Below are 26,529 nucleotides of genomic sequence, written 5' to 3' on the forward strand. Positions count from 1 at the left end.
GGGTTAGTCCTTGTTTTGAGATCGGTTTACCTTTAGCCGAAGGGCCATAAGCCACAAATAGTTGTCTCGTGTCTCTGAAGCTTTGAGTGCGATGGAGGTAAAATTTTAAAGCTCTTGTCACGTCCAATGTATGGAGAGCCTTCTCCGCAACCGACGAAGGTGTTGGAAAAAACGTTGGCAGCACAATAGAAGAGTGCTTATGGAACATGGTAGGCACTTTAGGAATGAAATGAGGATTAGTAGCCAACACGACTTTATTATTGAAAAACCTTAAGTACGGTGGATCGATCACTAAAGCTTGTATTACTGACAGTCGTCAAGCCGAAGTAATAGCCACCAGAAAAGCCAATTTCCACGACACAACTTTCAACGATGATATCGGCTCAAAAGGGGCCTTCATCAGCGCTGCCAGAACCAGGTTAAGACTTCAGATTGGAGGAAACTTTTTCGTGGGAGGAAAGGTTCGGAACAATCCTTTAAGGAAATGTTTAATCATCGGTCACTAAATAACGGAGTTGAATGTCTCTTCCGAGTAAATCTCGAAATGGCAGCCAGATGCACTTTTATGGATGAAACAGACAAGCCTTTTTGAGCTAGGAGTAGCAAGTATGGTAGAAGCTGTTCCGGTGTGATATTAAGCGGGAACAAACCTGGTTGACCTGCGCACCATATGCAGAATCTCCTCCATTTGTATGAATATGAAGCGTTCGTGGACGGCGCCCTCGCAAAATGCGACGACAGACCGCTGGAATCTCTAACGTACCAAACCCGGAGAAATCAGGAGCCAGGCTGTCAGACCGAGGCTGTCCGGGTCGTGATGCCAAACAAACCCTTTCTCTTGAGACAGAAGGTTTGGGATTTTCTGGAACCTTATTGGTTCTGCTGCTGAAAGATGGAGTAGATCGGAGAGCCACACTTGTCTGGCCCAGTACGGGGGGCCACCAGGATCACCCGACATGGATATCTGTGGATCCATTGCAGCGTCCGACGTATGAGCGGAAACAGGGGAAAGGCATACAGAAACTTGTCCGTCCACGGGAAAAAGAACGCTTCCCCTAGTGAGCCTTGCTGTGGCCACCTGCTCGCGTATTGTGGGCATTTCCTGTTGTCTCTCGTCGCAAAGAGATCGAGGGCCGGACGACCCCATTTCTCGAAGAAACGGTGTAGTTGTTGGTCGTTCAGTTCCCATTCGTGTAGTCGATTCATCTCCCTGCTGAGAGAGTCTGCTTGCATGTTTTTGACTCCTGGCAAGTGGAACGCCAATAGATATATCTTCTGCTGAAGGGCCCAATGCCAGATCTCCTGGGTCTCGGTCGACAGCGTTCTGGAGCGAGTTCCTCCCTGTTTCCTTAGATAAAACATTGTTGTTGTGTTGTCTGTCATAATCCGTACCACTGTTCCCTTTATCCGTGGAAGAAAAGACTTCAGGGCCCAACGCACCGCCCTTAACTCCAGCACATTGATATGAAGGCCGGACTCCTCCGATGACCAACGACCCTGAACCTGTAGGGAATCCAGATGAGCACCCCATTCAGTTAAAGAAGCATCCATCACCACTGTCATCTGGAACACCGGTGCCAGCAAGGGCATTCCCTTTGTCAGATTTATGGAAACTCTCCACCACTGAAGCGCCTGTACGAGTGTGCTGTTGATGGTCAATTTGTCCGACCAATGCCCTTGACTCTGTGCCCATCGATCCGCCAAGAATTCCTGAATCAGCCTCATGAAGAGACGACAATTGTTGATTAAGGGTATGCAGGACAACATGGTCCCCAGTAGGGACATGTACCTTCGCACTGACACTCTGGTGTCGACTTTCCAATCCGATGCTTTTTGCTGTAGTTTCAGAACCCTTTCGACGGATGGTTTTACCGGTCCTGACTGCGTCTGGAACTCCGCCCCCAGAAAGACCAAGGTCCTTGATGGCGATAAGGAGGACTTTTGGAAGTTTATTGCGAAGCCCAAACGTTGTAGGAGGCACATGGTGGCATTCAGACTTTCCTGTGCCCTTTCCGGAGACAATCCCCTCACTAGCCAATCGTCCAGATAAGGGTACACATGATGACCTTCTTTCCTTAACCAGGCTGCTACTGGAGCCAGACATTTCGTGAACGTCCTGGGAGACTATTTCAGTCCGAACGGGAGGACCTTGAACTGATAGTGGGTTCGTCCGACGACGAACCGTAGAAATCTTTTGTCTCGTCGACGCATCGAGATATGGAAGTATGAGTCCTGAAGGTCTAGCAACGACAAATAATCTCCCGGTTGTATCGAACAAATCACCTCTTGGAGTGTAAGCATCTTGAATTTTAGATTCTTGAGCAGTTTGTTGAGAGCTCGTAGATCTAGAATGGGACGCCATTTTCCATTGGGTTTCTTGACGACAAAGTAACGGGAGTACACTCCCTGTCCTCTTTCTGCCACCGGGACCAGTTCTATAGCCCCTTTCTGCAGCATAAGCGCCACCTCTTGCATTAGTATTTGAAGGTGGGGCTGCGTCGAGAACACCGGTGGAATGCGTGGTGGCTTGCCCTTGAACTGTAGAGAATGGCTCAGATGTATCGTGTCCAAAACCCATTGGTCTATTATGCGAGCCCACTCGTCGACGTGACACTCTGCCCCCCCAGGACGTCCTGTAAATTGTCATTGCTGGCTTTTGGCCTGTTTATCCTTCGTCGACGAGGAGTATGCGCCTCATCGTCTGGAGGTTTGGTAATCTCTGCCTTTACGAGTAGCTTGGGCTGCACGTCTGTAGCTTTGGGAAGAGTAGGAGGGTCTGCTGAAACCTCGGTCTCTAGATGATCCAAACCGGGAGTTACCTGATGCTCCTCTGAAAGGACGAAAGGAACGAAAATTCCTACCACTCTGGAGGGCTCTTTCTCCGCAAACAGGTGTTCTCCTTCGCACGGCATATCCATTACCTTATATTGTACCTCTGGTCTGAACGTCGTGCACTTAAGCCAGGCTTGCCTTCGTAACACTACGCCATTGTTGGATTGCTTAAAGCCTGATTCCGCCAGGTCGACAGCAATGTTAATGGAATGATTGGAAGCCTCTTCGCCCTCCCGTACGAGCAGCATGGCAGCTTTCCTGTGTTCTTCCGGCAGATGGTCCAAGAGAGGAGCCAGCCGATGCCACATCTCCCTATCATACCTGGCCATAATAGCCACGGAGTTGGCTGCTTTAACAGTAGTCGTTCCAACCGATAACACTTTCTTCCCAAAAGCATCTTGTCCCCTGGCTTCGTTGTCTGGCAGGGTCGTGCATTTGTGTTGCGACCTTGCCTTTCTGGCCGCCGCGGCGGATACCACTGATTCCGGCGAAGGTTGAGACGTCAAGCACTTGGGAGTCGATTCCGGAGCCTTGAATTTCTTTTCCAAACAACCTTTTACTGCCGGTTCCGAAAAAGGATGACGCATGGTTTTTAGTCCCTCCTGCCAGACATGGTCTAAAATGGGGATAGCAAATATCAATTTTCTTCTCTTGCCCATGGATTTTCTTCTCTTGCCCATATGATCGAAAAGAAAACAATCTTTTTTCTCTTCTTCTGGGACTAGGCCAAACTCCGCACATGCCTTACCCATCATGGCATGGAAAGCACCCACGTCATCAGGTGGTGATGGCTGCGCCGGTCTCTTTGGGGTTTCCATCTCTGCTTCAGAGTCCCATGTAGGGTCCCTTGAGGGGGATAACGAGATGTCTGAACCCGACCCTTCACGTTCCGACTCTGACAGTTCTCCTTCCTGTGGACGAGAACGATCTTCCTCAACCGGGTTAGCGGTAGGGATTCTGGATGGAGGGCGAGGAGCCGGGCCTGGCTCGTCGACGACTGGCAAAGCCTGTAACACTGCGGGGACATTAAGCTGAGGTAACCGTATGTCCAACCGCTCCAACAGCTTCTGCAATGTGTTGAACACCTCCAGGGACAGAACTGCCTGGGGATTCAGTAAGGAAGAGGTAACTGGAATGGCACTTCCACTCGAGAACGACACCGAACCAGTTGGTTGTAATCCCAGATCGGTTGGATGTGCGACCGGACCCCGGTCATCCTCCGCCGACGAGATGGAGAAAGCCGCTTCTGGTTGCAGCAAGGCCTCAGGAGGGATCGGATCAAAAACCTCCAGTTGCCATCCCACCGACGGGGCCACCGTCGACGATGACATCTTTTCCATAGGCGATGTTTGACCTGACGAAATAGCCGTAGGAAGAGCCGTCGCCGAAGACAAAGCAGGCGTCGACAATCGGACCGTCGTCAATGAAGTCTGTGGCGCAGGGCCTTGAGGCGTTCCCGCCGTTTTTGAACTCTACTTGTGGGACGAGGACTCTCGACTCGAGGTAGACTTATGACGCTCTCCTGAGGAGGATTTCGATGAGTCTTTTCTCTCCTTTTTAGATGAGGAAGACAAAGCCTTATGTGAAGAGGAGGACCTCGCAGGATGTTTCTCCGAGGGGCGTTTTTCAGATTAACGTGATTTCTTCGCCGGAGGCTCCGCCGACACTAGCGACGAGGGGGCACAGGAGACTTAGATCTCGAGGCTGTAGAGCCTACCTCCGATGCCAGGTACGCACCCGCTCCGTCTTTGAGCCAAGTAACCAGGCGTCTGTTGCGATCTTTTAGGGTCTTTTGTGAGACGCCCTGACAGATCTCACACGTGTCCGCCGTATGATGAGGGTGAAGACAGTAAATACAGTCCATATGCCCGTCTCCTTCATACACTTTAAGACCGCATGTAGCACACGGACGAAATAACGCCTTTCCAGACATTCTTCGAAAAGAAACAGTCGAAGAAGAAGAAAAAGAACGCACAACCTAATAAAATAGTAGATACTTGAGGTAATCCCACTACTTTGGAAGACGGTTGAAATCTGAGGGAGCCGCGGGGGCGGGGCTATTTATACCTCTACGTCCTAGTGGCACGGCCGTACGCGGCCCAAAACGACGTAGATAGGACACAAAAGTGTCGGAAGTTTTCCTATGGAAAATGTCTATATAACTTACCGAGGATTCCCAGCCTGACGGGGAATATTCTAAGCATGTGAATCCATGAAAGATCCAATGCTGGAGAATTCTACATATCGTAAAAAACGATAAAGCTAACAATATCTTCTACCTCACCCTCATACAGACAATGGCCACTAGTTGGGCACGGCGTTATGCCTGGTTGGTATTATGCCCAGTGCATGGTCTATGATGATGTCCCAGATTCTCCAAACTCAAACGCAGTGGCCAATGGCATGCATCCAGGATCAGTGAATGCGTGCCCCGGCCCCCTACACCAAGATTGTACTGGGTATGGCCCCATGGCCAATTGTGACTAAGCCTAGTGCATGGCATTTTGCTATGCCCTGGCACCACTGAGGCCACCGGTATTAGGCAATGGCCTGGACCTGTGGCCTTGAGCAGATGCCATTTTGCCCAGGGCATGGCCCAGCCCCTATAACCGACGCAGTGGGCAGTGGCCCTTGCACACAGCTATTACTAGTGGTCGCTTTGACCAGGATTTGGTAAATATAAATGCACTGGACCCCATACAGTCATCCAAAGAGGCCACTGGTTGTGGTCACTAGTTCCTTTGGGCAATAGCCCTAAGAAACTGCTTCCAAAACTGCTTCTTTTTCAATGTCTTGGCGCATACTGTACATATCTGGCCCACTATCGGACCTGCCAATGGGGCTAACATATACCAGTTTTTTAAAAATGTCTCTAGCCCGGCATCTGATGACCTTGTTAAAAGTCCATAGGCCACAATGGCAGTTTACTTGCAAGAAATTTTTAGAAATCTGTTCACTGTTTTCAATAATAAAACATACTAAACAAAGATCACCAAGGCTTGGTTACAGCATATTGGTAGTGTCACAATACACAAAGAAGGAAAGAGTCAAAAACTACCCCTGTTCAGAGACGCATTTAAGCTAGGTAAGAGATGCAGCATGGGCTAGGTTTAACAAATACTAGCCAAAGAAAAGGTCACAAAAGAAGGATATATGAATCCGTGGAGAAAAGACTTTAATTAATATTAGACAGACATCTAAAAAATGCAGGCCTATAACTCAAAATGAGGCTGTAAAAACAAACAAACCAAGGTGAAAAGGTACAATTACACAATTAGCTGCACATTTTTGTGAGGGTTAGTAGCAGGATTATTTGTGCACTTTCATGTACTACTCAGCAGTAGTTGTACGCAATTGTTGTCGACACAATAAACAATTGGTGTTTCTGGTTCGGTACAAGAGTAGCCGACAGATGTTGCTGGATGAAAGCCAGTTGTCTGAATGGACCGAACTGTCATCAGGACAGGGTTGATGAAGGACAGGTATTGTGATGTACCTATGGAAAGGGGATGACATTATGTGTGCCAGGGGAGGGTGACCAGGAAATAGACTCAGATTTAGAGGGAGAGGATTCTGCAGGTCCAGGACCTACCTTAGTGGTGTCATCTCATGAAATGGATTGAATGAGAAAGCACAGTCCGTGGTACTGGTAAACTTGATAGGCGATCCTGCTGAAGCTAGGATCTAAAAAGAAATGTACAATATTACCTAGTGATTGATCTAGGAGGAATTAATTTTGGTGGCGGTCAAAAGGATGAGGAACATACCTTAAAAGGATGTTTCCCAAAACCAGGATAGGTTGGTGCTGGTTGGTGACAACGTAGTGGATTAGATCACTGCGTTATTGACCAATGCAGGTTGCTGGGGCAGCATTGTTGGGGCTGCTCGATACCTAAAAGAGTCAGCCAAAGGTGTAATGTAAATTGATATATTGATACATAACTCAGTATAGTCAGCGTGATTGTTGTACCAATGCTATCACCGTGACTGCTAGTGTGCAGGTGAATTGTAGCCGTAGTGAAAGCGTTATTCTGATGGTGAATGCAGCTGTGACCCGAGGCGGGCCATGATGAGGGTGCGTGAGAATAGAGGAGCAGGGACTTGGCTGCCCGTGACTGTGCAAGGACTCACATAATGGTGGCCGTCTCTATGTGTGTTGGCATGCGAATACAGGCGGGATGGCTGAGAACCCGAATGGGGGCCTGCCAAGGTGCGGGTGAAAAGGTGGCTGGCCGTACGTGTGTAGAATGGGCCAGACGCGGCTTACCTGGTTAGAGGGGCTTGGAGCTGTAGCTGTATCGGCTCACGAGCAGTGTTTTGTCTTCGCGCATGCGTATCACGAGTAAACAGTAGCGCTGGTGTGTTGAAGGGGGCCGATTGAATCGAAAAGCTTTATTGTACCGCGGGTGCGGGCTACAATGTTCAGAAGAAATAGTGGCATACAGAAACCTGTAGAGATCATGGTCTGAGCTAGGGGGGCCACAATGCATTGGATAGCGATAATTGGAGCTTTAACCGCAAAGGGTATTTAGCGGAAATAGGCAAACTATGGACAAGTAGAAATGTATCAAAAGCCAGGTCTTAGTCGTGTGACTGCCTTTGAAATAGTACAAGAGCAAGAATGTGCAAAAGAAATTCATAATGATTTCTCCAATTGTTATCCGAAAAACATTTGTAATATGGTATGTAGCACCATTTTTCATTGAGTAATGTCTAACAATAGATACAGGTTATGGACACAATATTTCAGTCGTGTGACTGTCTTTGAAATGGTTCAAGAGCAAGAGTATGCAAAAGAATCTCAATGATTTCCGCAATTGTTATCCAAAAAACATTTGTAATAAGTTATGCAGCACAATTTTCTCTATGAGTAATGTCTAACAATAGATAAAAGTTACAGACACAGGTGAATGTTTGCTTAAAGTGTGACACTGGAAAAAGCTATGTAACATCCCACTTGAACAAGTGCAGCAGAAGTGTGAAAATAATTGTCTCGTTTCCGTAAAGTTCATAGAGTAACAATTCACAGGGTGAGTTAGCTCTAATAGTCATTATCGTGACACGAGATGACATTTATTTCAACACAATTAGTAGGAAACGTATTGTTAAGCATTTGTTTTGTACTAACAGACAGATCAAGGAGCCTGATGCTGTCTCATGGTGGGATGGTTCAAAAGACTCACTTGGAAAAGATGAATCACCTAAAAAAGAGGTTCCACTCAATTGACACATTTAGACCTTGTTATACTGAGTTTAACCGATAGAACAATTGTTGTTCTAATTTTCAGAGGGCTAGGTCTCTGTTACCAACCTCTAAAAGGATTTTTAGCTGTTTGAAGGATTAACCAAAACATGTCATTATGGCTGTGATTTTTTGCTAGAAAATGTGCCACCATTGGTTTGTCAGGTACTGCGTTTCTAATGCACGATCTGTGTTCACAGATCCGTTGTCTGATTTCATACTTGCATTTGCCTATATAAAGCCGTTCACACATGGGCATTGGATGGCATAGACTGACTACTTGCTTCTGCAGTTCGTGAAAGTGTTGAATGTCCAGGTTTTTTCATTCAGATCAATATTTTTGAAATCCTTGGTGAGGCAGCAAACGGAACAAGCTCCACATTTATGGTGGCCTATGACGGGGGGTAGATTCCAGTGTCAATTGTTGGTTTAGTGGTGGCCGTTGTTCTACGTAGGTTTATACCAAACAGTCTTTTATACCAAACTGGTGTCCCAGTGGCGAAGAACATTTTTTTTGATTGAATTGCTTAGAGGTGTGTAAGTGGTCACACAAGTGATCTTATCTTTAAGATTGACACGTGGCGTGGGAGGGAGACAGGTATGCTTTGCTCTTTTTAGGGCTCTGCGAACGATGTGTCTAGGGTAGCCCCTTGCCTTTAAATGGGTGGACAGTTCCAGGCTTGTGCAATCGTAGTCTTTGCAGGTGGTACAGTTGCGTCTTAGTCTGAGAAATTGACCAAAAGGTAAGTTCTCTTTGAGGCCAGCTGGGTGAAAACTGTTGAATTCTAACAGTGTGTTCTTTGAGGTCGGTTTCCTGTAGAAGGTGGCAGCCAGTGTGGTGTTGGTTGTTTTATAGATTGTTAGGTCAAGGAAAGGTATTGATGTTTTGTCTTGCTGCATGGTGAATTTGATGCAGTTATTCCGTGTGTTCAGCCAGGTGGGAAATTCAAGAAGTTGTGCTTCAGCAACCCGCATTGGTCAATAACGCAGTGATCTAATCCACTACGTTGTCACCAGCCAGCACCAAACTATCCTGGTTTTGGGAACATCCTTTTAGGGTATGTTCCTCACCCTTTTGACCGCCACCAAGATTAATTCCTCCTAGATCAATCACTACGTAATCATGTACAATTCTTTTTAGATCCTAGCTTCAGCAGGATCATCTATCAAGTTTACTAGTACCACGGACTGTGCTTTCTCATTCAATCTATTTCATGAGATGACACCACTAAGGTAGGTCCTGGATCTGCAGCATCCTCTCCCTCTAACTCGGAGTATATTTCCTGGTCACCCTCCCCTGACACATCATGTCATCCCCTTTCCATAGGTACATCACAACACCTGTCCTTCAACAACCCTGTTCTGATGACAGTTCGGTCCCTTCAGACAACTGGCTTTCATCCAGCAACATCTGTCGGCTAGTCTTGTATCGAACCAGAAACACCAATTGTTTATTGTGTCGACAACAATTGCGTACAACTACTGCTGAGTAGTACATTTACATTTTCGCGCCTTGAAACACCTGTGTATAGGCGCGTTACAAATACCATATCATATCATATCATACATGAAAGTGCACAAATAATCCTCCTACTAACCTTCACAAAAAAGTGTAGCTAATTGTGTAATTGTACCTTTTCTCCTTGGTTTATGTTTATGTTTTTAGGGCCTCATGTTGAGTTATAGGCCTGCATTTTTTACATGTCTTTCTAATATTAATTAAAGCCTTTTCTCCACGGATTCATATATCCTTCTTTTGTGACCTTTTCTTTGGCTAGTATTTGTTAAACCTAGCCCATGCTGCATCTCTTACCAAGCTTAAATGCAACTCTGAATAGGGGTAGATTTGGACTCTTTTCTTCTTTGTGCTAATCTACCTACCCTCCAGAGTCAGGCCCCCATCAACAAAAAAGAGGGTTCACTTTTGCCCCTCCTATCTCCAGTGCCACAATACATGCATAATGGTCACAGGTAAGCAGGGAAAGGGCAGTGTCAGGCAGCAGTTCCATCTTCTGCATAATGGGACGAATTCCACCCTTCGGGACGATATCTTGTTCATCCCTCACCCGTCATCCACCCATTTCCCCCACACTGAAATTTTCCAGGGCAACCACTGGCATTATTGATTCGCCTTATCAGGGATGCACATCTGTCGAACCTCAGCGGCACATCGGCTGAGGCTTAGTCTTTCTGCCAAACCCCACATTGCAGCTAAGAGCCTCTTCCCCAGCCCCAGAGCAAGGAATGTCCTCTCACCCCTTGTAAAATCCACTTCCCCACAGATTCCAATAGCACCAATTTCGGGTCTTGTGAAACCTCAGACCCCAGCACACCAGAGATTTTATGAGTGCATTTCCACCAAAGTCCTGAATTGAATCACAGCTCCACATCATGTGGAAGTACCCTCCGATCTCCCACATCTCAGGCACACTCCACTGTCCACCACCCCACACCATGCCATGCCATCACTGCACAGGAATAGTATGACTGATGTAGTATTTTATATTGGATTAAGCGAAGCCTGGCAGCAATTCTGATGTCCCATGGGAACATTAGTGCATACACCCACTCCTCAGACTCCAGTGGACCCACTTCTCTTTAAATCGGGACAACTCCAAGGCCCCTAAAACAGTAAGCACCCAATATAGGGTGAAAGTGACCTTAATTGGAATATGTTGGGAGAAAATGTTGGCCTCCAGGGGGGGAGCACTTAACAACCTCCTCTAACACAGGGAACTGAGACCCAATGGTGTGGACTAATTGGAGATGTCTATAATAATCCTTGTTTGGTAGCTTAAACTTACCCTGCAGTGTGCCAAATGTGAGAAGACACCCCTCCTGTATTACATTTGCAAGGGTCTGAACCCCACGCCCCTCCCAGCTCACAAAATGTCCCATTTTCAGAACTTTAGGGATATGCCTATTATTCCAGAAGGGCTTGTCCAGTGTTGGTCTCCCACCCCAGCCAATGTAATGGTGAGCATCCATCAAGGTTTGTCGGATATCCACCAAGGTTTGTCAGGTAGTTCCGCCATCCCTTTCCTGACCCCATACAGTACTTCCAGGGGTGTGTTAGGTCCCATTCTTCTTCTTTCCCCCTCTATGTGGGGGAGACTAGGGTCACCAGGAAGCCATAAATTCACCATCCCAAGTGGTGCCATCCAGTAATAGCTGCAGAGACAGGGCAGACCGATTCTCCCTTCCCAAACCAAGAGCTGAAGTGTTTTGAGAGCAATGCTGGGCTGTTTCCACCCACGCCCCCAGAGCAATCCCCGGAGATGCCAGCCATGGGGACTGGGAGTGGGGCGTTCAGGAGGACATAAAGGAATCTCGGGAGCGCAACAATCTTAAAAATGCCTGCCTTGCCTAGCAGTGTTAGTGGAAGGGATTGCCAATTAACACATTGGCCGAGAATCTATCACCAGTTGCAGATTGAGCCGCAGGAACTCTCTAGAGTCCGGGCCCACGTGAATGCCTAGATACTCAAAATCCGAGATCGAGTACAGCACTGCACGGAGATCACCACACTCCGCCTGAAGAGGAAATAGGACGGTCTTTTGTTTTTTCACCCTATGTCCACAGAACCTCTGATATTCCTTTACGATATGTGCCACCACTGGGCAGGAGGTGACAGAGTTGCTTATATAGATGAGATCATCCGCATAGAGTGAGACCCTGTCCCCTCCCCCACGGCCATGTGAATCTTGTCCACTCTGCTGCCGTCCTGAGTCTTATCTCCAGCAGCGCTATGGGCAGTGTGAACAGCAGGGGAGAAAAAGGGGCAGCCCTGCCTGGTCCCCCGCCCCAGCGTGAAAGCCCTAGAAGACACCCGATTCACGAGCACCACTGCCATTCCCAAATCCCATGCAGCCCGCAAAAAATGTTCTTGACATCCAAAAAAACAGATTGTTTCTCTGACTTACCAATATGGTTGGCCCTTAGTGAAATATTAGCCAATCAACTGTCTGAAATTGGCTATTCCCAATAATGGAACCTTGGCAAGATTTACAACAACCGCTGGACAGATTAGTGCCAAATTTTCAAAAGCATGCATTTTGTGACCAGACACTAGCTACCCTGGAAAGTGTGGTGAAAAGCCTTCAAGCATTTTGAGCCATACTTGATAAAGTTTTCCCTAGGAGAAACTGCATGGGAAGAACAAGTAGTAGGACAATCCCATAGAACTTGTCTCCTGTTCGCCAAGAAATGACAGTTGGCTGTATAATATTTGGGGAAGTTTCACAAAGATATGTTGAATGACGCCAAAGTTATAAACAGCTAAATAGCTAATAAAATGCCCCTTTCCTATAATAGGTACAATTTAACCATAACTATACTAACTGCAACCTTAGATACTATCATATAGGGAGAAGTGAAAGTGTTGGTGACACCATATGGGCATTATGGGATTCTTAATTTGGAATGTAAACAGCGTCTGAGTCCAGTGTGATTCCAGGTAACATTTCAAGAGATTTAGAATATGCCAGAAGAAAGTACTGTAACAATAGAAGATTCTGCTAAAGCAACAGTTAACACAACGGTTCCATGTTCAAAGATTCATCTTTATTTTGACCAATACTGATATGGGCAGGTCTAGGTCTTCAGTTATAGCGAGCAAACATCCAGAGAAACATAATGGAGACATCTGCTCCTCAGCAGTTCCAGGTCTGAATATCACACTCTTCACACAGGTGTCGCAAACCGTAAGCCACAAGACATAACATAGTGATGTATAGTTATGGTTCGGCATCACCCAGCCATTCTGGCATAGCACATACAAGGTAGAATTGGGCCAGTATCTTTTTGAAAAATATATTTAACTTAAAAACAGGCTGACTTTCCCTTAAGGCAGTGTTTCCAGGTCAGTTATGGTTGGGTTATGTTTTAGAAATATGTGACCTTATCTTTTCCCAATTTGTTGCTGTTCTGTCCTCCATCTTTTAATGTCACCCTTTGTTTTATTTTATCTTAATTTTGCAACATTTTTTAGACTGACTTTACTCCTTTGTGTACCTCTCCCCACGCCTTTTTATGCCCCTCTCCAGCCACCCAGGTTTGTACCTACACTGCAAATCCCTTTTTGGCCTTCTATGATGCCACCTATGGGGTTACCATAGACGGGGAAGGGCATCTGTGGGGTCAAGGGGAAGATCTCAGCTATGTGATACAAGACCCGGAGCCACAATATGGAGAATGCCCATGAGCCCTACTTGGGAACCTTACATGTGCTTCTGCAGTCACCACTTCAAGGAATGGTTCACAAAATGTCTGACCAAGAAATTGATCTCATGGAGAATAAGGAAATGTTTCCAGAACTATCATTATTTGTAGGGAACAATATTGGGGGAGGGAGGAACTCTGAAAAGAACAGCTAAGGAAAGGTTTGTCATTGACACACAACATGGAGAACCTTTTAGGCTCACTACAGGCTCTCGTTTGAGATCACATGCAGAGGTGGATTAACACACGAGCACACATCAGGTGTGGTACAGAGCCTGCAAACAATGCAGTGTCACTAAGGGAAACAATACCAACAAAGTGTACTCCGTAAGAGTGAATTCACTATGAGCAAGCAGTCACACAGTGGCAGCGGCAACGAGGACCACCTGGCTGTCGCAACACAAATGCTTGATCCTAAGATTGTTGCCAATTTATGTGAGTCTTCTGGCTGCGAGAGACTGGGGCACAGGACAAATGATTATTAGAATTGTGTTATTAAAAATACATGGGCCTAAGTGGGGAAATAAGGGTAGGTGGGACAGGAGGAGATTGAACCATTGGTATATGCCCAATCACACGAACAAACACTAATAAGGAAACTGACCCACCCATTCCGGGACTCATTTGAACAAATAACGCCCAAAGAAACATAAAAAGGAGGGAGAAGCAAGTCAGCAGTGCTGGCATATGCACGGTTTTACAGGATGAGAGGAGCAGGAACTATAGAGGTAGAACCAGAGGTGACAAAGCCAAATAGATTACAATGGATAGGGCATAGGAACAGGAGATGCCATAGACAATTGACCCACAATATAAACAGGTTATAGAGTGTACCAGATGCCAGCGTAATGGGCTGATGTGGTCCTTAACTCAAAAGCAAACAGGTACCAGGTTCTGAGAAGGAGCAAGAGAGTAGCCGACTGGGGACTATAGCACAGACACTGGTAGTAGTTGCAAAGCCACCAGATTAAACACAACACGTTTTCAAACCTAGGGTAAGCCTGTGGCAGGTTCAAATGTAACGGTGTGTAAATTAGCTACGGGGTTAGAATTACTGAGCCTGAAATGGACACAGGAGTGTGTGGGGTGGAGATAAACCCCACACACTCCTTTGCATCTCAGATAATATACTGGAAAACCAATAGGTGTTTTTCAACACAATCATACGACCTGGTGACTGGGACAGAGAAGCTACTGTCCATGGGGAAAAGGGAGCTCCAGGCAGAGCAACATCAAGGGGACACTAAGAAAACGGAAACTCCTTTAAAAGCCCTGTTGACTCCTTGCACTGACTTTGATTCCTTCTCCTCTCGATAGCCTATCCTTCCATAGCCTGGGATACACGTGTTGGTTTTTACATGCACATGGACATGTGGTTTATGTTGCGTTTCCCACATTTTGTGCCGCTTGCCATATGTTCCTTCTCCCTTGTGATATGTACCACAATCCCACCTTGTCTTTTACTTCCTATGACATGGCCAGTCCCTGGACTTGACAAGAGAGGAGAGGAACCCCTCTCAGTCGGGGGTGGGAGGCCTACCGGTGAGAAATCCAGAGCCAGTCCTACTCCCCGAGTGCCCCCTGAGGTGGACGATGGCAGTTGAGAGGGCCCCAATTCCCCTGCCACCCTTGTGCCAGTATGTTTCTATGCAGTCCACAAATGTCTCACTTCATGCCTCCAACAATACATGCTTGCAAGTCTCTTTCTGTTAATTTCAGGCGCAGCAACTTTGCCATGGGAGAGCCACAAAAGAAGCGAGCAAGACCTTTCCCAGCATCCTCCATGCTTTTCAAGGTGCAGAGGACGGAAACCCCATGATAAAGATAAACCATCCCGACACATATAATGCCGGCGGTCCGGGCCAACATAGAGGGAGAGCGAGAGAGAGAGAACCGATGCAGTCAGCTGAATGAATCAATCATCTGACCCAGACAATGCTCCCTGAGCAAGATGCAGTGAGACCAGCACTCAACCCCCTGAACTACCAGGAACAAAAACCGGGGTTGTAAACCCCCTTGCATACAAATTACCTTCGTAACAGAAAGACGCTGGCACCCAGACATGAACTTGAGTACTTCCCTATTCATGCTGCTATTGTATCGCTGCAGAGCCGTGCTGAAAAAATGGACAGGCTTGGTCTCATTTTGATACATTTGCAAAAAAGGCCCTCTATCCTGGTCTGATAAGAAGGGCCAGATTGGCCTGGGAAAGAGAGCCAACCATGAGGGAGGAAAGCATACAAAAGGAAGCCACAGGCACAAGATGCAAGCGGGCTGTTCGGCAGGGATCAGAGGTGGTGATGGGCCAAGAGACCAGCAGGAGGAAGGAGCATGGATTGTGGCGATTAATTCAGGAGCAGGTGAGGTATTGGATAGTGAGGGAAAGCGGTACTGAAGTGTGAGTGTGCATGTTAGAGTGGCTAGAGTAAATAGTGTAAGACGTTACTGTAAAGTGGATGTTACAGAGTGAAAGAAGTCTGTGTGAATAGTAGTAGGTAGAGGAGGAGGTAGTAGTAGGGAGTATTAGTGTTGTGGAGGGAGTAGTAGTGTAGAGGAGAAAGGAGTAACATCAAAGGGTGGAGGCGAGGCCTAAAAGGAGTGAAGACATCAGAGGGACAGTATAGGGAGGAGACGAGAGAGAGGTTGGTAGAGTTGAAGGAGGAGAGTAGTATGAGATATAGAGAGAAGGGAGAAGTTATGATCGATTCAAAAGAAAATCGTGCAGGACATCTGGAAGGCACATTCCCTATACTTATATAACACTAATCACTGGATAGAGTAGGGAATGTCTTAGGAAGTCCCAGAGGGAGTCTAATTCGAAAAGGTACCTTGACAAAGTCATCACATCCAGTACAAGACAGTGACAGTAGGGGATAATATTCGCTATCTACTAACACAGGGTCAAGGCTGCCTGAATTAGACAGGAAGTGCTTTTTGGGACAAGAGACATATGGAGGGCCTTATAGCCAATTGAAAAATCTATCAAAACCTTTGAACTTTCTCTGGGTCCTGGGGTGATTCCTATGCCATCTGTGACATTCCTCAACTCTACATCTCATTTATTAGTAGCAGTCGTTCTAATATTAATGAGCTTACTGTACTACTTGACATCTCCAAGTTTTCAGTTTTGTTTGCAATCGCTAACTATATTTCACTAAATAGTAGCAGCTACATGAAATTGTACAAAACTGAAAACATGATGGCAATTTTCAAACATTGTAAATATGATTCCCAAAAAAACATACAAAGTTTATTTTGGATTAAACAGTATTTATGCCACTCACCTGGGCTGTCAGGAATATCCAAGGCAGGTGAGTTCACCAGCTTGCCCTGAGGATTCGTCAGAGTACTGAGACTAGGCTCACTCTTTAGCTTGGCAATAGTTACTCCTGAAGATGGCATCATAAACAAACCGTCTGATGGGTAAGTATGGGTATTTGGCTCTTCTGCACTTGCAGTTTTATTCACATTATGCTTCGGAGTACCTCTAGATGTAGTCTTTGAATAATTCTGTGGAAAAGAATGAATAGTAAACCAAATGCATTATTATGCTGCATAATACAATCAACACCTAACTTAAGTATTGTGACAAATCTGAGAATGTTGTCCCTTCTCCCCTAGGTAAAGACCTTTCCCTTGGCACCAGAGCGGCGCGTCTACAGTACAATCGTCCCCCCTGGGTGTGGTGCACCGGGGAAGGATCACACAGAAAAGTAATACCCCTATGGGATTTTTGACGACCATCAACAGAGAACACGGTATCACCCTGCTTTACTATCTCCAACCCCTTCTAAAACTTGAAATCCTCCTTTTCCCTTCCTGGATAGAGCGGATATATTAATTTGTCAACTTAGTGCACCTAAACAACATGACAACACTGCCAAGCCAGATAATACAAGGTATCATGTATATAGCTTTAAGACTGGTACTGGGACGTAGAAGATGACCACGAGTACAAGGATCACTAGGGTCTAGCTTTCTAATGCCAGTGATTGGCCCAAAGCAATACATCAAGCCCATGCAGGAGTTTCGAAGAAGGGTACGACGTTCTTTCATCGTCAGGCATTTCAAAGCCTGCAGTTTAAACGTGTTTGACAGTTCATCGAATTTTGGGGGTGGGGGAGAGCAGATAAGTGGTTGGGGGGTTGGGTAATAGGTAAAAGTAGGTGCAGGAGGGAGGAATGGGGGGCAGCCCCCCCAAAATAAAATGTGATGAACTGTCAAACACGTTTAAATTGCAGGCTTTGAAATGCCTGACAATGAAATAACATACAACCTCGAAGAAGAAACTCAAACTCAGTCCCAGCTGAGATGCGCAAGAGAGAGAGAGAGAGAGAGACGGAGAGACGTCCCCTGAATAGGAACAGCGGAAGCCATGCACAGGAGCAGTTGATGCAAGCCACAAAGGAAGCCCGAAGCGGAGGAAAGAGAAAACCCGAGCGTGATATGTTGCAAGAGGACTACTCGGGCTGCTGCAAAGTGAAGCCTCTCGGCCTCCCATGGCCCGGCGAAGCACAGAACAGACAGAACGTGCAGCCGGGAAAAGACATCAGACAGCAGAGCCTCTGCAGACCTTGCCGGACACCCGAAAGTTACCAGAGTCTCCAGAAGGGACAGCTGCCCGGGAACCACCAGTACCTGTGAGAAGGAAGCAAACAGGTACACGGGTAGCCTGGGAGCTGGAAGAGGTCAGGGAGAGCAACGGGGTGAGCTCAGGAACTGGAACGAGGGGGTCTGGGACCCTGCAGAAGGTGAAAGAGATGTATACTTGGCAGGAGAGAGAACCAAGCAGATAAAACAGAACAGTGCAAGTCTGGGACCCGCATCCAAGAGTACGAGAGTTTGGGACCCTGAGGAAAGAGGTTCTGGGAGTCTGAAGCAAGTGAGAGTTGTATACTTGGGAGGAGAGTGAACCAAGCAGATACAACAGAACAGTGCAAGTCTGGGACCTGCACACAAGAATACCCTGATGAGAGGGTCTGGGACCCTGAAGGAAACAAGAGATCGTTTTTATACTTGGCCGGAGAGGGAACCAAGTGGATACAAAGCAACAGTGCAAGTCTGGGACCCCGAAACTGAAGTTTAAAGCAAAGAGTGACTGGGACCCTGTGAGAAAAAAAGAGACCATCTATGAAAATCGATTGGCTTTGCAGGAGTTAGAACCAAGCCACTTTCCCGAATCTGGGTCCTGCCCCCATATGAGAATTTTGAAAAAAAGAGTGTCAAGTACCTTGCAACTGACAAAAGGAATCCTACACTTGGTAGTGCAGTGTGCCAAGCCAGTAGGGTATAAAAACTGTGAAATCAAGAAAAAACTTCTTTGATAGTTATCCAGTAACTTAAGAAGAAGTCTAGGGGAAAGGCTAAGCACCCTAACATTGAGCAGACTAGGGGAAAGGAGCACCGCCCCTAGCATTGGAATCTTATACATTGGAACATTATTTTGCATCACTTTATTACCAGCTAAACTGTGAACTTTTCTGTGGATGGAAAACATCAAAAACATGATTCACTTTGGGTAGAGAAAATCCATACTCAGCTATGTTAGACTATAAGTGTTAGGGACAGAAGTAGGTTTTTGGACAGAACAGTGACAGATATTTTAGTTTGACAAATTCACTAATTTCCTTTAAGGTAGGGAAACCTCTGCTGCCTTTAGAGATGGAGAGGCATTTTACCAAGTCTGATTCTGTTTAATAAAAGTCTTTACCCAAAAACATGCCGCCATTGTGTCCCGAGTCTTACTTCTGCACCTTTTCAGTATACAATCCAGTAATTCAAGTCTCCAACAAATAAGAAAAGAATACAATATAAAAAAAGAGCCAGGCAAATATCTAGACCTGCAATGTCCCAAGGAAGTAATGACAAACCAAACATACAAAAAAAGGAGGAAAAAAACGCAAAAGAAATTAGTTCGACTAAAAGCTCTGGCCCTCAACTCCCTTTCAAAAAACGGGGGGTGGTGGGGAAACGCTCCCTCCCAATTCTGCTGCTCTCTAATGCCCTCCTGAATTTCTTTAAGACCCAAGGCAAACGAAAACTATCTAATGACTCCGAACCCTTGGATGCTGAAATTTTGTAAGCGCTGGATGAGACCCCCCCCCCTTTAGTTTAAGTGCAGAAAAACACTACCCTATCAAGAGATTTACCAACCCGTAACTCAGAGAATTTACCCATGTTCCACCTATTCAAGGAAATATTATACCTATAGTGGCCCTCCACCAATCTGAAATCCTGACCCCCAGAGGAGACCTACTGGGCCCACTTACTCAGGGTAAAATGTCGGGCACAGCGGCCCCGCCCGAATCCGAAGTGCTGAGTCTAGATCATTCGGAACAAAGGCAATCCACAGATGCCCAGGCAGCAAAAGATATCGACCCTGACCTGAGGCCTAAGGACAGAACGAGACTAATTGTATCAACAGATGCAGGGCTCAACCAACACGGAATGGCGGACATATTGGACCTACTCCAGCCTAAAGTTTATCCATCACAAAGAGGAATGAGCCCACAACCTTGGACAAAATCCCACTTACCATCTTTAAATCCTCTGTCAACTGTACAAGGCCACATAACAGAGCCACTGCTTCAAGGGTGTACTGGCCCTTGGAATTCCTCCCACGGACACCGAATCTTCCGGAGGCCTACCGCTCAACTGTTAGGCGGCGACACTCAGTCACAAATACTCTACCTATAGATGGCAAAGAGACACCTTCAAAAAATGTAAGGCTTAATGATTGCCAATCAGCCACGCAAAAAGAATCACCAAATTATTAGAGATATGACGACGATTATGTCAGCAATATCAATTGCATATGCCTGCCCCCCTTCTGCAAACTCTATGAAACTCTAAGTGATGTGTCTAGAGACAACACAGCAACCTTAGCTATTATTCAATCGTAGCTGACTTTCCTGGAAGGTTTCATAACAGCCATTGATTTGAAATATGATATTTCACAGAGAAAAAAGTACATAATTGAACCAGACTCTGAAAATGAAATGGGAGCCACAAGTTGTTGGGGAGAATTCTCGGTTAAGGCTAATTTCCCAAACCTAGTGAGTCCCCCAGCAGCTTTGCTGTATTTTTGGGGTTTCTTTTTTTCTCCTGCTAACAGTGAGACTCTTTCTCCCACTGTTAAACATGATTTGAGATATCCTTTGACTTTGTAATGTGTTTTATGTGCTATGGGGTCTTTTACTCCCTAGGGTTTCATGTGGTTTTGGTAAGTGTGTTACACAGCACCCTCCGTGCAGTAACACAGGGGTGTCATAGTGACCCCCCAACATAGACTCCGTACCCTGGGACTGACTACTGTCTCCCAGGGCATGTAAAGTCACCATTGACTTTACTAGTCTTAAATTGTGAACAGAACTAGTACAAACCATCATATTGTGGAAGTACTGGTAGGGGTAATTAGATTGCTCCTGGGTCTGTTTTTCGGGGAGGGCACTGTGCAGTCCCCCCTCGTTGAGTTTCTGGCTGGTGGCAGTGGTTACCACGCAAAATATTCCACCCTAATATTTCCTATGGGATTTTCCCATTCATTTTAAACGCACCACTTTTTGGTGCAATGTTAAAGATACCGCTGGGTTATTTATTTAATATTTATTCCCTGGTTTGGTCTTTTTGCCAGGACTCAGTTTTAAAATGGTGTTTGTGTTCGCCTCTGTAACTCCAACCCAAGTCGAGCCCTTTGTTCCACTTTTTGGCGGGCTTCTCCACAGAAGCCTCCAAAAGTGGTGCCACTCTGTCTGGGTGGGGAGTTTAGGCACCCTGGAAGTCACACTCGTGTGATTGGCTCAGTGGTGAGCCGCCCGGCTCACCACTTAGCATGTTTGAGTGACAGCTAGGACTGATGATTGGGGTTTTCTGCATAAAAGCAGGGCTTTGGGGACTGGAACTTCAGAAGTCGCCACAGGACCAAAGAATCCAAAGAGGGAGAAGCTGAGCCGACCTGCAACGACGACACCACCGGTGGAGCCCTGCTGGAACGTCTCACCACTTCCCATCAACAGAGAAGATCTTCATCCCGGAGAGTCTTCTTCCTCTGAACTGGTGGGGATAACCAGTTTGCCCTCTTTTTGCCTTCCTGGATCGTCTCGTGGTCGAATCACCCGTGCCAAGCACCCCGGCGGCCGGATAGCCACGCTTCACCACTACCGCAAATAAAAGGGTAGTACCTTTTAACCGGGAAACTCTGCGGCTGGTTTCTTCCTTGGCACTGCAACAACCTCCAGCTTTTCACCACGTCGAGATCTTCTCTTCCCCTGGACGAAGCACCGACTCGCACCCGCTGCCAGGAACAACTGCCCCCGCTGGAGCTTTCTCACCATTTCAGGTACTGAGTCCTGCCTGGTCACCCTTGCAACAGACTGTTCAAGGTGTCCCGTAAATCCTTGACTGTCTATCCTGCGGTGACTTGGGACCTGCAAACTAACTTTTCCTGACTTGATCCAACCCTTTTTGAACTCTGTGCAAAGACTCTTTAAAAGTACTATTCAACTCTGATCTTGGACACATTTCGCTTTGCTCTCACCAAGAGTGGACCTGGCCTATGACTTTCTTGCTCCTCAGTAGACTCTGCCTTTTCTTACTTGCTCTGGTTCTCCTAAAGTGTTGGTATTGTGTATGTTCCTAATTCTGCCTTTTTCCCTCCCTTTTTTTTAATTAACTTATTGGTGTGCCATCTTAGGTTAAGCGCTCACCTCTTTCTGAAAATAAGTGGTGTTTTAACTAAGACTTGTTCAATAAGTGATCAGGGATGTACATATATATTAATAGTGACTGTGTTTGAACTTGCTGGACATATTAGTGTTAGTGTATTTTGCAAAGTGTGTTTTTAAATAAATAATAATATACTTTTATACCCAAGCTCTGGTCAGTATTTGCTTGTGCTACTGTATTTTAGTACCCACCTTGTATACTCTATATACTGCCTATATCTTCTTGAGAGAAGTCTGGCTGCTCAGCCACAGCTACCAGATAAATCTGGGTGGTACAGACTGCATTCAATTGGGTTTACTGCCAACACCTGTAGTCTTAAGACTTTTGCAGTGGTCCCTAAGGGAACTGCACAGGTTTCTGCCTAACACAAGTCAAAAAGACTCTCGATCTGGGCCGTCGATGCAGAAATCAACACAGACATCTTGGATGAAAGGAAATGATGAAATTGCAGGAATATTTCTTAACAAACCCAAAGTACCAACAACCCTGAGCAAAAACATCTGAAGCCTAAATCGGTGTTTACTCAGAATGACGGACAGGTACAAAGGCCATGCCAGGGAAAAAAAGCTCTAACATTGGCAGAGAAGGAGCGTACAGACTGATCGATCCATCCTCAAAAAGATGCAGAAGCCGCTGTGTCCATGTTGGAAACTCTGCCGTCTGTACGCACTCCTAATCCAGACTCAGGGAAAACGAATGCTGATTCCTCAATTGATTTAACCCAGTCACCAAAATCAACCAGCGAATTTTTGGACTCGAGCATCATAAACAATCTCCCTCAGCATAACGAGCGAGAGCCCTCTGACACCACTAGGCCTCTGCAGGAGGGCAACAGTGGCTACAAGGTACTTCCAACAAGCCTCAAGTCCACAAAGCAGACATTACCCGTGCTGTCGGCCCAAGGTCATCCTATGGCTGGCCCTTCGATACAACAACCAAGCTCTCATCAAAGCGCTGGAACAGCCACAAGAGCATCATTGCATTCAGTGTCGGCAGATAATGGAAATTAACTTTTGCATGAAAACCTGACGACGCACCGTCAGTCCGCACACAGACCAACAGAAAAAACAGAGGCGGTTGCTAATACTGAGAAATCGGTCTGCCTCTTCAAAATAGAGCAGATCTCAAGTAGGGATAAATACATGGTCTTGAACCGCAGAACAGTACTGAAAATTACAGCATCGATAACTGGCCTAAAGAAGCTGAAAACGGGAGATTTTAAGTTAATCGAGCCCTACCATAGAGAAAGCAAGGCTAAAGCCTACCTGCATATTTATTCGACTGCCATTCAAGATCTGAGTAGAGATGCGGGACATGAATTAAAATTAGCCGGCTTCCTTCTGTCCGACATAAAAAGCCCGGCTTCAGCACATAAAAAAGGAAAACAAGAAGCCCCGCCCAATTACAAGAGAAATCACGTCCACAGGTCAGGAGACCAGCTCTCCACTCGAAGAGAAGAACTGAAGGCCCACTTTGGGGCTACATCAGAGAGGGATAGGGAACTCCATGAAAAAGAGCCTAATACATCTCATAGAATAGATCTGGGAGATGATGCGGGCAGTCCGCAGTGAAACACCATCGGAAATACTCGGCCACCTCATCAGAAGTGTTTAATAACCGAGCCTCACAAGATAGATCTGGGTTCAGCTTGGATCAACGGACATCTGTTAGACACCGGGGATACCATAGAAGAGAAAAGCTGAGGGACTGCTCACCATATGGAAGAAGATTCGGCAGCTCCAGAACCCGCAGGCAGGAGAAGCCATGCAACAGTCCCTGTGATTTATCGGCCAAACAAAAGAAAGTCTCGACTCCAGGTGGACCGTGGAATTGGCTAAAAGGAGCCCTTATTCCTAACCGAAGCAGATAGCAATCAGTCAATGAAGCGAACGAATCGTGCCAGTCAGAGGGGTTGACATTAGCTTCATGGAATACTCGAGGCCATGCTCATCTAACTGACCCTAATAGTGAAGATCTGGGGCGCTTTGATATTCTATGTCTCCAAGAGACGTGGTTGATGGAGAAACCGGCTATGGATGGATTTGAAATTGAGATTTCCCCGGCTGTTAGAGGATTGCTAGGTCGGCCTTCTGCAGGCTTACTCATTGCTGTAAGGACAGGTCAGAACCTGAAAATTGTAAAAGTAATTGCTAGATCGTATGAGATTCTGGCAATACTCATTGAATGGATCCATCTATCGGAAAATACAAGGCTCTGCACAGCGACCTCGCTCGCAGTAATTACCACATACTGGAATCCCCAAAGAACGTCTAGTCCGGCTTTCTGCCAAACCATGGCTGAAACAATCGACACTATTGTGACAGAATGGAACACCACGCACGTCATTATATGTGGGGATCTGAACTCAAAGCGTCTTCATCCGAAAGATGCTTCTGCACAAACTCCACCTTTAACGCAAACGGAAGCCAGAGGTACAGCTTGGATGGACCGGATGTCCTCAAGAAATATACATAATGCCGCTTGGATTAAGGAGTGGCCAGCACAAATCCCCACTTGGGAAAGTAGATCCTCTTCGGCCACCTTGGACTATATTTTCACCTCAATTGCCATGTGCTCAGAAATTGACCAATTCCTGGTGATTAAAACATACCAGAGTGATCAAAACATACTCTCCCTCGGATGGTCTGCAATCTCCCAGGAAACCCAATGCTATCCAACGGCGGTCGAGTGTAATCCCCAACAAACTCGACTGCGCTTGACAACTGCTAGTGTCAGAGCAATGATTCAAGAATATGCTATACTGGGGGATGTTACAATGATTTCTAACACGCCACAGAGACCTAACTACATCCCGATCCTGATTAAGTACAAGACCAACCAGAAAGGGGAAAGGGTTATCACAACAAATCATAACCATACGTATGACAAATTAATAGCAGAAAAAAAAGGGCAGTTAGAAAATTGAAACGGAGCGCAAAAGCTGTAAACACCAATGTGACGTGGGAATTATGGTCAAAAGAACACAAAAGCTACAAATCTTGGATCAGATCACGAAGAGCAGCTCTTTACCAAAGCGATGCCGAAAATATGATGAGAGCACTGTCAACCAAAAAATCGGAGGACTTTTGGGCCCTCATTAACAACTCGCAAGGAAATACAACGACAAACATGATAAACTCAGTCACTGAATCTGCCTGGGTTGTTTTTTTCACAGATCCGTTTGCTTCGCCGACAACAAATGTGACCCCTGTTTTTGAGATCACTCCGGCCACTTGGGTTGACCTGTCCGCAAAAATAGACATAACTGAGGCCATACAAAAGTTAAAAACATCTAGAGCTCCAGGTCCTGATGGCCTCACTAACACTGATCTAAAAAAATACATAAAAAATGGACAGATTTCATCAGTCTCCTGTTTACCCATTGTAGAGCAAGCAGCCAGATTCCAGCGTCATGGAGAAAAGCTACAGTTATTCCAATTTTCAAAAAAGGAAGCAGGGAAGCTCCGGCAAACTATCGCCCTTCTGGATATTATGGGCAAATTGTTTGCCACCCTCCTTTTACAACATTTTCGACGCTGGGCAAAATCGGCTCCCTGAGAAGATCCTTTCCAGTTGGGCTTTAAGAAGAATGGCAGCACCGCAGTGAATATTTTCATACTCAGCATCTTAAAGGCAAAAATTAAACAAGGAGCACCAACTGTCTACGGTGCGTTTATAGATCTCTCGCAGGCGTTTGACCGGGTCGATAGAATGCTTTTATGGAAAAAGTTAAAAAACTGGAGCTGCCCAGAAGAGATTCTAAACCCCATCATCGTCCTACATTCGAACACTACCTTATGTGTCCGGCTGAACAAGCAAGGTACTCTCACTAAAGAAATTCACGCAGAAAGAGGAATGAAACAGGACTGCCCGCTGGCGCTGGCCCTCTTTGTAGCTTTCTTGGGAGACTTTAAAGATTCAGCAGCAACTGTTCGATGTTTTCCCCCGAAGATTGGTCACGCTGAGGTGTCTTGTATTCTTTATGCAGATGGTATGATACTTCTAAATCAGCCTCCAGTAGGCCTTCAGCGCCAGCTGGACAATCTGGCAGAATATATGGCCATTAACAATCTCTGCATAAATAACACTAAGACAAAAATCATGATCCTAGCTAACAATCGACAACCTCGGAAAGCTGTTCATGCCTGGTCCTTGAACAATCTTTGCATCGAAGTTGTGCCCCTCTTTAAATATCTGGGAGTATTCATCGATGGGACACCAAAGGAGACAAAAATGCAATTCCACCTCTCGGACAAAGCCAAAAACCTGACTGCGCAACTCAGGATGATTGATCGTAAGTTCGGCAAATTCTCATTGATTCCGGCTATCAACTTTTATAAAGGCAAAATGGTACCCGCACTTACATATGGCATGGACCCAACGATCAACATGCCTAGCTCGCTCTGGCTGAAATTGGAGGGGCACATTTGGAAATCGATCCTGGGCTTGCCTAACTCTATCCCGATGGTGGCTATCAGAAGAGAATTGGGCTTACTGTCGCTGGGTGCTAC

The 26,529-nt window shown here is 46.1% G+C and overlaps 1 protein-coding gene across 1 annotated transcript in view; it reads right to left on the reverse strand.

Annotated features, from left to right (window-relative positions):
• The window catches only part of VPS13D (vacuolar protein sorting 13 homolog D), a 3,263,180-nt gene that overhangs the window by 2,222,905 nt on the left and 1,013,746 nt on the right, over window positions 1-26,529 (reverse strand). The window contains exon 26 of the mRNA XM_069610908.1: window positions 16,579-16,804. Within this exon, the coding sequence (XP_069467009.1) occupies window positions 16,579-16,804 (226 nt within the window). The remainder of the gene's footprint in view (window positions 1-16,578; window positions 16,805-26,529) is intronic.

The sequence above is a fragment of the Ambystoma mexicanum genome, chromosome 8, assembly GCF_040938575.1.
Source record: "Ambystoma mexicanum isolate Mex_15411 chromosome 8, UKY_AmexF1_1, whole genome shotgun sequence".
NCBI classification, from domain to species: domain Eukaryota; kingdom Metazoa; phylum Chordata; class Amphibia; order Caudata; family Ambystomatidae; genus Ambystoma; species Ambystoma mexicanum.